The 13,093-nt window shown below is 42.7% G+C and overlaps 1 protein-coding gene across 1 annotated transcript; it reads right to left on the bottom strand.

Moving 5' to 3' along the window:
• Positions 1-5,459: 5,459 nt before the first annotated feature.
• Positions 5,460-13,072, bottom strand: LOC116500788 (carbonyl reductase [NADPH] 1-like). Its single transcript, XM_032206041.1, has 4 exons — positions 12,960-13,072; positions 11,713-12,032; positions 8,334-8,441; positions 5,460-6,740 (listed from the first exon to the last, which is right to left on the bottom strand). Exons 2-4 carry the CDS (start codon positions 11,996-11,998, stop codon positions 6,304-6,306), a joined length of 831 nt encoding a protein of 276 aa, XP_032061932.1. The 5' UTR covers positions 11,999-12,032; positions 12,960-13,072; the 3' UTR covers positions 5,460-6,303.
• Between the last annotated feature and the right edge of the window lie 21 nt (positions 13,073-13,093).

The following is a 13,093-nucleotide window of genomic DNA, read 5'->3' as shown; positions in this document are numbered from 1 at the left end:
GGGCGGGGCCACGCAGTCCCTATGGCAACGCGGGGGAACCGCCCGGCCCCGCCCGCTTCGGAAGCCCGGGAGATACCATTGAATGGAGCACGGGGGGGATGTGGTGGTAGATGGGTGTGGGAGGGCTCCGGGTGGCCCTCGACACACGGAGGCAGCTTTTGTCTCTACTCGCTTTTAATTCACTGGGGAAGACTGCCTGCTGCGTGGGTCGGTGAGCGCTACAGAGGGTTATCTCCTCCCCTGTCCCCCCCCCGGTGAGGGGAATGGTACATCCCAGCGTCTCCCCTTCTTCCAGCGCTCCGGGGGGGGAGGCGCTCCCAAAATGGCGGTTGGTGGCGGTGTGAGGCGGGGAGGGGGCAGCTCGGACCTCTGCCCGCTGCCTTTTCAAAAGGCTCAAAAGAAAGTCGATATGCACGGCTTCTAGTACTCACGGTGAAAAAATAAACTGGCATAATACCTATGGAAAATAAATCACGTGATCCTGCCAGACAAGGATTTATATGCTGTGTGTTATATGTGTTTACATATACTATTTAACCTCCGTGCGCATGTGTGTCGAGACGGAATGTAATCCTGGCAGTTAAAGTAGTTGAAAATTTCAAGGAACATCCACCTGCCTGCTCAGTTATTCCAGATAGAATAGCATTTGTGGCTTTTAAGATTATGATACTGTTTCAGCAATGATCTCCAGTAAATTTCATGTTAATGCACTCTCAAATTTTCTTCAGACCACCTGCCTTTCCTCTTCCTCGATTTTAGTAGTATAATTTGACATGTTCATCTAGCAAATAAAAGCAACATCTAAGGGCAGTTCATGAGACTGCTTCGTGCACATGCTAGAAGAATGGAAGCAAGGTGTGGTGGCAGGAAAGCTTCCATGTGTGCTTTTAATCCCCGATTGTGTACATCACCATCTCTTCAAAGCTAAAAGGTTTAAAGCACTGCTGGCCATGCGTTATCTCACTAAAATCTTGGCAATTGTTCACAAGCTTTGATACAGCCCATGTGGCAATTGCACATTCCATCCATTTGGGAAGTAAGCATCTGCTGACAGTGCTATGGTTGGTATGTATGCATGAAGCACTGCATAACCACAGATAAAGGCGTGACTTGACAAAACACTAAAATATATTGCAGTGATCTACAGCATTATTACAGATCTGCTACAGTTTCTCAATACATTATCAGAAATGGGGTGGTAGTAGAGTGTATGCAAAAGCAAGTTCTAAACTCATTTGAGGCACCCTCCCAATCCAATAAACTAACTTGTTGGTCATTTGAATACAACAGTTTTCCTTTGATATAGATGGCAGTAGATACATTCAGTACCATGGGCATCAACATAGCTTGTCTTTTTAAATGACAATGCCATCAATTTAAGCTTCAATTTCTCAATTTTATTTTTTTGTACCTTTCAAACTTTCAAACTTAGTGTAGCTTCATTCCTGGTAATGAAATTCAGTGCTTCTGAATATGTGCCTGACTGAGCAAAGAACTCATATTTTTGATGATGTTCTTAACACATGACATTTCTGTCCCAGAATACAGCGTGTCACTTAGAATATTTTAAAATTAGCTTCTGAGGGTTTGCTATCATTTTAAAAGTTCTTTTTCCCCTGCAAATTTGTCTTACTTGGCTGCACCAGTTGCATGTGGGTAGGCAACTACGTTCATTTCATTAAGATTTCTACCCAACTTTTGAACCCATTTGCCATTTCGGCCACAAGACAGAGGTCTTCTGGAATTTAAAAGAAATGGGCAGGCAGAGGAAAGAGATCCCCCGGGGTTCCTGTTGTGGCAGCAGCGGCTGTGTCAGATAAGCTACAGGCAGGCACAAGTCTCCTGATAAGGCGACAGAAGTGCTCAGCCTGGTGGTGAGTTTTGATCAGAGCGTGCACCAAAATCAACCAGACTCCAGACCAACCCACCTCCTTAGCTCTGGTGCTTACAAACCTGCTGGTTGTTTAAATCATGTAAAAAATAACTCTGAATGTTTTTTGTTTGTTTGTTTGTTTTATCGGAGGCTATGCTAATTCAAAGCCTGCCTATTGTACTACTGTTCAGTACTTTTATCGGGAAAAGCCATAAATCAATTTGTTGTATGCAGAAATGCCCATGGTAACTCCTGACCCTTGGAACTGGATCAAGCAGTAGATTTACTGATGTAATCACCTCTGGAGATGGCTGGGATGCCTTTCAATCTAATGAACATCACTTTAACCTTCATATGATGTTGACATAAATCTCTTTGGTTCATACTGGAAAAGTCTACTCCAAGGGTATATCACCTATCAGATTTTTTAATAGAAATATCTCTCACAATTTAAAGTCTTAAATTTCTACAATGAAAATATACAGCTTTCTTATTATTTACTGAGGGAAATTTAACAAGTTGCTTGTTTTCAGTATTTAATCTCCTTAGCAAGAAGTAAACAAATGTATTCAGAAATAAAAACAGAGCCACTACTGCCATTTGTCCTCTTACATACTGCATAACTCCAATCAAACAAAACAGGCAATACCCATCAGATCAGGGTGTCTGAGTGTGGGTGCGTACGTGAAGACAGCAAGGGAAGGATTTTAAGAATACAGAGTAACTGTGACTCTACATGGTGAGCAGGAACCAAAGACAACAATCATGACTGGAAAATGTGTAGTTGGGTACATTCTTTCAGGTCTAAGTGCTATGGGTAGCTAACTTTGTGGAGCAATCTACAGACAATCTAAAGGACCACAATGTTGTCCGTCTGATGGTTCCTTTTTTTGTCAGCTCCAAATGAAATCTTTACACAATAAAAATGAAAACTGAAAAATTTAAACAATGTAAAACATTATTATTGTCCTTTTGCTTTTTTCATTGTTTGAGACAAAAAGCCACAAACATTTTGTACTAATGTTAGACTGGCATTTCAAGTATATTCTGCATTTAAAGGTTTTAAGTAATGCTGAAGGGCATATACAATCTAAATTTTCTTCACACATTTTCAGTCTGAAAGGAACATTCAAAGTCTGGTGCTGCCTATATGTTGATTCATACTACTCTAAGTGTTGGGTTAAATTAAAATTATCTGTGGACATAAAATTTAGAGTTCTTTTCATCTTCATTTTTTATAAAGGAAAACACTTAAATGAAATTTTAAGGAAACAACTTGTTAAGCTAGGTATATTTTTTCGTATTTTTATGTAAACTGACCTCAACCTCTCTAGGCATGTCTGCAGTGCAGTTTTAAAAACCAAACACACTGCACTGCAACCATAATGGATACAAAGGTGTGGTCCACACTACAGTCATCAGTGTCACAGAAGATTCAGATAGAAATTATCTGTCTGTAATCCACTTCAGAGTCATAAAGGTTTAGAGTAGGCCAGACTCCTTACTGGTTGCCCCCATACCTTTAAGGGTCACTGGCTTTCCAAAGCAAAGCTCTGCCAAACAGCAACCCTTTGGAAGTGACGGCTCCGTTATTAATCAGCATACTTGGATGTCTGTAACTTCTCCTTCAGACAGTCCCAGGGGCCTTGCACGCTGTCTATATCCAGCTGATAGGGAAGCAGGCAGAGCTTCCATTCCCAATTTTGCTACCGCTGCCTGACTGCATCCTGCGCAAGCCGTGGCATTACCAAGGAACTGCTCCCACTGAGCTCTCACAATTGTGAAACCAATTCCTCTATTGTCCCATGTCACTCCAGTTACTACATTGCCAGGCATTTTCTTTGGCTAATAAATTCCAAAGTAAAAATGGTAGTGACGTGCTGTAAAAACAAAAACAGTAAATCACGTGTAAAGGGTTTGTATAGTAGAACAGGTCATTATTTTATCCCTTTCCTAACCCTTAAATTTTAAACACTCAACAAGCGTGCCAGAACCTGAAAGCAACAAAACACTTCACACATAATGGACGTGGGAGAGAAGCAGGGAAGCAGCCTAAAAAAGAAATAAATAAAAAAACGAAATGATGGTTGAACAATGCAAGCCCTGTCCAAAGGCCCAGCCTGCCACGCACGTTGTACAGCCTGTCCTCTCCTTCTGCTCCTGGCAAACAGCCCTGCCCTGGACGCCTGCCCTGCACAGTCCCAGCTCTGTTCTCAGGACAAGGCCCTCACACCGTTACCACAGGGGGCTGTGCGTCTCCTGCCTTCCTTGATCCCTGCTGCGAACAAGCAGTATTTTCTGCCTCATTACTTCCACAACACACCTGTTCCCACCTCCTGCCGCTGAGGTTGTGTCCACACAGCTGCTTCTCCTTCCTCCAGTACTGCCCCACTCAACCCAAAGGTTGTGGAAAGGTCTGTCCTCTGTTACTTCTTTCAGTCCACGTTGGAAGAAGCCATAATATTATAAATTTCACTACAAAAAATGGCATCTCTGAAATTGACTACCACATTATCTTCCACTTTTCTTCCTTAGTTACTCTATTAGCTCTATTTGGAGCTATGATACAGTAGACAGCTTGTGGTTACTACATAAAATGCATTAAAAACCTTTTGAAGGGATTTTGTAACTGATCTGCTGCCCTTAAACATCAGGCCTCGGGAGATTTTCTTCTTTGTGGAGCATAAATTAGCATGAGGACTCTTGGGGCAGCACTCGTCCTCTTCAACTGGCTGAGGAGCTCAACTTGTGCCAACAGCTCCATCTTGATGAAAAACAATCGCTACTGTGTCCTTTAAAGACTGACTAATAATCACACCTTTGTTCTGCGCTGTTAAGCGATCACTAAAGCCACACATATTGTGCCCAGTGCATTTTGAGCTCAGGCTTCCCTGAACACAAACCATACCATGGGAAGCCAGTGTAAAACCCAGGTAGCTAAACCATTTTGGCATCATCTTGATGACTCCTGATTAAGAACCAACACAACCATTACAGATTTTTCACAACTAATGAGGCTTGTATGCATTTCTTCCCCATCCCTTTAAGTTTCCCACAGCAAGAGGGTGGCACCCTCCTCCTGCATAGCACAGTCCTGTGCGCATCTTGCCCCACAGCAAAGATGGGACAGGGCCTTGGAGCCCCCACCATGGCTTTTGTGCTGCACAAAACCAGGTATTATGGAGAAGGCTGCACAGTTATTGCCTGAGGGTGACCAAAACCCACCTTGCTCCTACCTGCTGCAGCCAGCTACCTCACCCTACCCCACCCTACACCTCTGCTTCGACATGCCTGCACCTCCCAGCTTGAAGTGCAGGGGCAACCCTTTCAAGGTTAAGCATTTGAGATGCAACAACCAACATTTAAAACCCCACAAAAAATTGGTACTCCACATGTCACTGCTTTCCCTAGTTGTAATTTTGCTTAGAGAAAATTTTTACTCTGATAATTATGTGTATTTCAGCCCTACCATGTAACAGTAACATAACATTCATAGTTCAATTTCTCTACCACACAGAGTGCACTTAATCTGGGTTTTTAATAAGGAAACTTCTGACTGCACAATAAATGAACTGGAAGTCCTGGAGACGTTTGCTATCATAGTTCTGTAGTTTATTTTCTCTTCATATATTCCAAACATCACACATTCCAGCTACAGGTCTGGATGCAAAAAATTAAAGTGTATTTTCAACAAACATCTATTTTTAGTATCACAATAATAGAAGTCCATAAGTAATCATTTATTGGTGTACACATTAATAAAGCCCACTGGATAAGTTTTTCAATTAATGGTATATGAGTGCAATTTTTTTTTTCACCTAATTCCATTTTGTAGTCACAAGGAATTTTTATACAGGTGGTTCTGCTTGAGTCTGATTAGCTTCCCCTAAAAACTGGTTAGACTGTAGCTCTGAGAAAAAAAAACAAAACAAACAAAAACACACCTAATTCTCCTTTAAGAAATCACATACAAACTCAAGAACCTGTGGTACCCAAAAAGATCTGTTGCACTAAGAAAGCATAAGGCATTTGTCTCATCCGAGCCACATGCCAGAGATCCATGGCTGTCTCATGGGTAGTATGAGAAGTGAAGGGCTGGCAGTGACTTAATGGAGACCAAATTCTGGTAAACAAGGTCAGGCACCTCAGCGGAGGTTAACGTGGTGTTGCCCTTATGTGATCTGGGCTGGAAGACCCCACAAATCAGAGGTCAGGCTGCCCAGTCAGTGCTGTGAGCAGAACGGATGCTGCTGGGAAGATTCTGAGCATAAACACAGTGTTAGAGAAACACTGGAAATGTAACCTCCACCATAATGACAAAGGACCCTCATGCTGCTGTGGAAAGGATGAGACTGCTCGGGGTGTCACTACCAAGGCATAGGCTGATCTACAGCCATATTACCACTTGCATGGGTCCACTAACCATAAAATCACCAGGTCTGAACAGTTTTCTCACTAACAAACTGGCCATGAGGACCATCAGCATCAGAAGGCAAAAGGGCTAAGTAAACTGGGGTCTCAGCCCCTTCCTCTGGTGATTTAGGGGCCTTAGGACCTGCCATGTCTGTTCTCACCCACCCAGGGCAGCAGGCATTGAGAAGGATGTGGTCCCCTTTTCTTTTCTCATTAAACATCCGGGCTTGAATCCTGGACAAGACTGTGACACCAATTTTGGACACCCCATAGGCAGTATTTGGCCACCCCTCTTTCTCATGCACATTTTTCTTGGTATCTTCCACAAATTTTGTCATGAGCTCCACCAACTCTTCCTCGGTGATTGTGTCGCTGCGAAACTTCTTCTGTAGTTCTTGGCTGCAGCGTCCCAGAGCTGAGCTACTTGCCATGCTAGAGACATTCACCACTCTACCTGGGAAAAAAAGAAGAATATTTACATTTATGCACACTAAATACACCCAAACTTGAAGTAAGTTTGCTCTACAGTAGTGTGTTTGCTGCTTAAGTGAATACCTGTGAAATATTTTATGTGGACTATTTTGCAGAACTTCTGAAGGATCACAGTCTACTCAGTGTTCAATGCCTCTAGTGAATTCCATCGCAAAGGATAATTTAAGGTGCAAAACTGCAAAAGCTCTCTACTGAACTTCAGGTAGGCTTGCAGGATACAGCCTGTTACAGTCTGTAGTCACAGTCAGAGCAGTAAGTGGCCTTCTCAGTTAAGGGCAGCCAGCCTTTAAATGCAGTCTTGAAATTCTGCTGGAAAACATTCTCAGTTCTGCAACAGCCTTAAGAAGGTGCCACAGGAAAATACCCCAAATGCCAGAATAATGCATAATACAGCAAAAGCAACCTAGTTCCTAGGTTGAGAGCATCAGCTTGTTTATAGAATACCTGATGGTCTACAAATCCCAGCATGCAAAACTGCAGTAAGCTACTTCTCCCCTAGCTCTTCAGCACAGAATGAACTAAGGAACAAATGCAGGATTTAGACCTTAAAAGCCACAGAAATGAATCATTTTTGTGAATGACTTTATTAAAATACTTGTTCTTTGCCATTGGTACAGGGGACTAAATTGCAATTTTGGTGATCTTTATTCTCCCCCACCTACTGACTCAAATTCACTTTGTGTCCTTTCCCTCCTCCCTGTGGACTCAGAGTTCCCAACTTTTATCTTACCTACTCCTTTTCTCATGCGAACTGTAGGTGTACTTACATGTAGATGTCAGTACAAACTACACTTCACTTATAGCATCAAGCACTTATCCAAGTATCTATGGAAATACCACTCAATCACAAGTTTGAAAATACTGCTATTGAAAAAAAAAAAAAACAACAAGCATAACTTCAAGAGTTTGATGTAGGAATTGGATCCAAATACCCTCCTTTCACATTATCTGTGACATATTAGCAGCATTCAAGCACTCTAGGTTTTGACAAGAGGAGCATTCTGTGCAGGACAGTCATCTGATGAGTACAGATTATTTTGCATGCTGCTAACATCCATTTATTATTGATGCATCTGTCTTCCTTTATCCTGGTCTCCTCCATTGTATTTACCATTTTTGGTAAAGTTTTTCCTCTAGTTCCTCCTGCTACCAAATTACGGCAGTGTAAAGCATCGTTGAGTGCCATTTATAACTTTATCACTAAACACCTGCAAATATAGCAAAGTCTGTGATCTACACAGAGACAGACCAACAGCCTATCGAGAAGGTTTCTTCAGTTGCAAGGACAGGTGTATCGCATCAAACCCAACAGGAACACTATTTTTAGTGGCTTCCTTATCCTAATTGTATCATCAAAAATGTCCCTTCTAAAGCGAGAATAATTTATGTAGACAAGTAGCATGGAAAGAACATGTGTGAATTCTTCATTTCTTCTTGAGGGTGCCATGAAAATTCTGCTTCAGTGCAGCGTGCTTGAGACATGACAGGATTTTGCTAGTTAATGAGCACCAAAAAAACCACAAAACTATTTCTCTACTTGTTATGGTACACTTACCATAAGGCTTCATGATAGGCAACAATTCTGTGCAAATATTCCTAGTTCCAAAGAAGTTTGTCTTCAGGGTAACCTCTGCTTGGACCGCAAACGGAGTTTGGTCATTAACTTTTTGTAAAAGGCAGTAGCAAGGGAAGAAAAAACAAAACAAAACAGAATTATATTACTATTTGAAGGAAGTTATTCAACTAACAAAAACAAACAAGTTTATCTTATCATTGTCCAATGACCTACCTGCTCAAATCTAGTTCTCAGTGTATGGGCCGTGACTACCACATCCAAGCAAACTTGGAGGTGCCCTCTCCTCTTAAATACACAGTGCAGCACTTTGCCAGCATCCTGACATATTTTGGGAGGGGATGGGAAGAAGGGAAATTGAGAGCAAAAAAGATCCTGAATCTAGGATACTGACACTGAAGATGCAGAAGTTTGACTACTCCTCTGGCATTAAGATCCAAAACCAGAGCAGACAAATGCTTCCATATCCTGACCCATTTCTTGCCTTGTCTTTTTGGGTTCTCAGACAGGACTTGGGAGTCAGAGCAGTACAGAATTGCAACAAACACTGTAAAACATTCTGTAAAGGGTGAGGGATAACATTTGCTGCAGTCCAAAAAAGCCTACTGATAAATACCAGTGTGATAAATCATTTCCCTAAACTGACAGATCAGTGCTGACACAAGCACAACAGTAGGAAACAGCAGCTAGGCTAGGAAAGAGCAAGGAACTGATTTAGGTAATCGTACGGTGCAGTTCCACGGACTGCTTAAGGCTGTGATCTCAGACAGAATTGACAGCTTGCCACCACCAAAAGTGGGGTAGGATGTGCCATCAGCTGACAATTTGGCTCAGCAATAAGCCATATGCTGTGCATCCTCCAGCTTGAGGGGAAATAAGTTAAAGAGACAGCATTCTTCCTCATCTGCTACAGGCTCAATCTCTGCAGTGATAAAGGCCACCTACACAGAATGGGTAGGTCTTTGCTTGGTCTCCATAGCCCAGACCTACGTAAACTCAGAGAAGCAGTAACAGATCACTTGCTGGTTAACATAGGTATGGTTTTATTGCAAAACTCTGCTTAAATAACTGTAAATAAGTCAGTCTCAAGCAGATCACTTGGTTGCATTTAGAACAGAGATAAAAGCCGGACCATAGCCTATTGCAAAAGCGGTGACAACAGGAGAAAAAGATAAAAATCCAAAAGATAAAAAGCCAAGAATCCCCCGCTCTCAGAAATCCACCCATTTGTCAAACAAAATATTGTCTTGTAACATCCCATTGATACGCCCTCCCCTGACTTAACAAATGTTACTAGAATGACACACAAACTCATCCAGAAAACAAGTCATGAGTACACAGTCATTTCATACAGGGACATTTTTGGTGGACTAAGGACTTTGCTGGACTACCTGTAGCACAGCACAAAAAGTGAACAATAAATTCAATATAATGACAAATCTAATCTTTGACAGACTGCAATAACACACAGTACTACAATAAAGAAAGGAATCCATAAATTCTGGGATGGCAGCAAAAACCAAGAAAGCAAGAATTAAAGCCAAAATATGAGATAAGGATCAGAGCAAGTTATTATACTTAGGTGTAACTCTCTAACCTCTGTTAGATCCTTACACAATAGCAGTTACAGATAAGAACTGTGATAGAGGAACCCATCACACGACCTGCTGCTGACTCATGGTGCATCGTCAGCATGACTAGTCAAGTTCTAAGTGCCTGGAAGCAATTTATGAATAGAAAAATCTATGTTGTTGTAAAGGAATTAACAGAAACCTCACTGCTCACGCTATTTTCACCTATTTGTGGATGTGGTGCTTTAGGGATATGGCTTAGTGGAAGAGTTGGTAGTGTTAGGTTGATGGTTAGACTTCATGCTCTTTATAGAGTTGTTTCCAATCTAAACAATTCTGTGATTTATCTGTCCAGTGTCTATACAATAATATATCTGAGATCTCCCACAGATGAGCCCTAGCCAATCTAGCTAGAGTGATTTCTGGATTATTTTTTTTTGTTTCAGCTGCCCCGGTATCCATCCTGGTGAAGGCTATGGTTGCAGCAAAGTCAGCAAGGGGAAACACACACTGCACCTCAACTATGGCAGTCATGGTCTAGTCTAGCTCAAACGTGTTGTCACTTGCACGTTGAGCTAGGGCCCTGATTATGAACTGAAGAAATGCTGCCCTGGAGACCTGCAGGCTTTTTGTGCAATAACCTTGGACAGAGATGCAATCATTTAACCATTGCTGTTAGGTTTTAGCACGGCTCTATTTGTCCACACTTCAGGATGCACTTGAATTGTATTAAGAGTTGCCCCTTATTGAGCTGATCATTAACACGAGCAATCTTCCTGCAGAGTACCAAGCAAAACGTAAACAGTGACTTGACTTCAGAACACTCTTGCTACATTCCCACTACGTAAGAAGCTCCATCTTCAGCAGCAAGTGTGGTTTGGTCCATACTGACAGGCTGCCTTAACCCATATTGTGAGCAGACAAAACAAGGCTTATGCTATACTTGAACTGTTAATGTCCTAATTACAGATCAGGCAAAGAGATTAAAAAAAAAAACAAAACCCAACAGACGATAGATTAAAAAACAAAACAGAAGAGCAAGCTTTTACCGGCAAGGAAATGAACTAGTAGTCACGCTTGCAATTTGCTTCATCTGAAGCTAACATGATTCTCAATTTGTTTTTATAAACATCTACAAGTAGAATGCACTCTTCTACCTTATAACTGTGGTGCCTTCCTCACTTTCACTGCCCTTCTATCTACTAGGAGATGAAAAGTTTAAATTCTTGCTCAGCACAGCAAGATTTAAATTAACTGTCCTATAGACAATTGAATAATCTGAAAAAGTTAATGAGAAGTAAAGGTGACAGGAACACGCAGAGTTGAAGGTTCTTTTTATCAACTGAACTCCTGAGCAGATAATGCACAGAGCAAAGTACAGGGCTCACAAAACACAGAAAACTCAGATCCCAGAGGAATGTGGCCAGCATTCATACCTACAATGGGCTGCCAGAGGTCTGATGAAACTCATGTGCACCAAGGCAACAAATCCCTTTGCTCATGTGCACTGTGCATCTTGAGTATTTGCATGCTCTGCACACGATGCAAACAAAATACTCCAGGGAAGCATCTTTACATACACAGTTAACCCATCAGGTGCTCACAGAAGAGCTGTTTCACATCACCCTCTCATCATACTTGAGATAGCAGGCAGCTTGCCCAGCCAAAAAAAACAGCACGGTGTTGGTACCGAAATCCCATAAAAGCAGCTTTATAAAATCCTTGATGCATATACCAACCTTCTTCAAGTAACTTTATACCACATCTGACTAACCCAGTCTGCTTCCTACCTTTGAAAGCTATCGCTGCATTGTTCACCAGCACATTCAGACCTCCGTATTTCTGCTTTAGGAAGTCCCGCAGAGCTCTAATACTCTGCGGATCATCAATATCCAGCTGGTGGAAGAGAGGATGCAGCCCTTCCTCCTGGAGCTTCACCACTGCTTCCTGGCCACGTCCGGGGTCCCGTGCTGTGAGGTACACATCCCCTGGGAAACGCTTGCACAAAGCCCGCACGATTTCGAAGCCGATCCCCTTGTTGGAGCCGGTCACCACAGCCACGGGCACGCTGGACATTGTCCTCTCTGAACGTACACCAAAGTGACAGCAGCTGCAAACAGTAAACAAGAAAAGTTTCACACTCTGATGGACAGAACGGATATCTAAAAAAGGATTAAAGTATTTTTTTTTTCTTAAAAATCCAATTTAGAATTTCTCTTTGAATTATGTAAACCTACGTTACAACTGTACATTAATTTAGTGAAGTAGTGTGGAGTATTAGCAATGAAATATATTCGCTGTTAAAAAGTTTGAACTCTGTAACTGGTTGGACTTTAAAAGTCACTAGTCTGCATCACTAACTTAACTTTTGATAGGATTACAGTCTTTTGGACTGCAATGGTCCTTACAGGATGACCATTCCCCTTTTTTTCAGGACATTCAGCTGGTTCAGGTCAAGCACTGATGAAGTCAAAACTGGAAAAACAGGGTTGAAAAATAGGAGAGGAGCAGCTTGATCCTGAAGTGTGGAGCAGAACTAGTTCTGGTGTTTTCAGAGGGATACACACAGGACCATGCATTGCCCTCACACAACTTTTCTTCCATTTAACACATCAGACAGCTTTGGACATAAAGTCCACTGCAGAAAACTGCTCTTCTTGTGGATGCAGCGCGTTAAAACCTGCATTATACCCATATAACGGAGTTTCAAAAGCAGTTTTTGTCCACTTTTAACTGCTGTTCTCTTCCAAAAGGAGCTTGCAAGTAACCACGAGAAGGCACCTAGCAGGACAAAACCCTAACCAGCTCCCAAAAATCACCCACATCACGCCGGAGATGCCGGACGACTCATGCCCAGCCTTCCCTCCCGCTTCAACACCGAGGTCCCGCTGGCCGCCCACCACCTCCCCAGCGCCCCTTTTTCGCCCTAAAATAAAAACAGAAGGCATCCCACAGGCCAAGACCCAACCCAAGTCCCCAAGAGACTCCGTGCTGCCGCGGGACAGACCCGAGGGGCGGCCAGCGCTCCGCGACCCACCTCTGGCTCTGCGTGCCTGCCCCTGGTACCCCGAGCACCTCGCTGCAGAGGTTGACCTGGCGGCCCGCCACAGACCACGCTCCCCAGGGGCAGGCGCACGGACCTAAAATGGCGGCCGGGGCTCCGCCTCCCGC

Source organism: Aythya fuligula, chromosome 1 (genome assembly GCF_009819795.1).
Source record: "Aythya fuligula isolate bAytFul2 chromosome 1, bAytFul2.pri, whole genome shotgun sequence".
In the NCBI taxonomy this organism is placed as follows: Eukaryota; Metazoa; Chordata; class Aves; order Anseriformes; family Anatidae; genus Aythya; species Aythya fuligula.
Note: the sequence above shows the minus strand (reverse complement) of the source record. Positions and strands in the feature narration are given on the sequence as shown.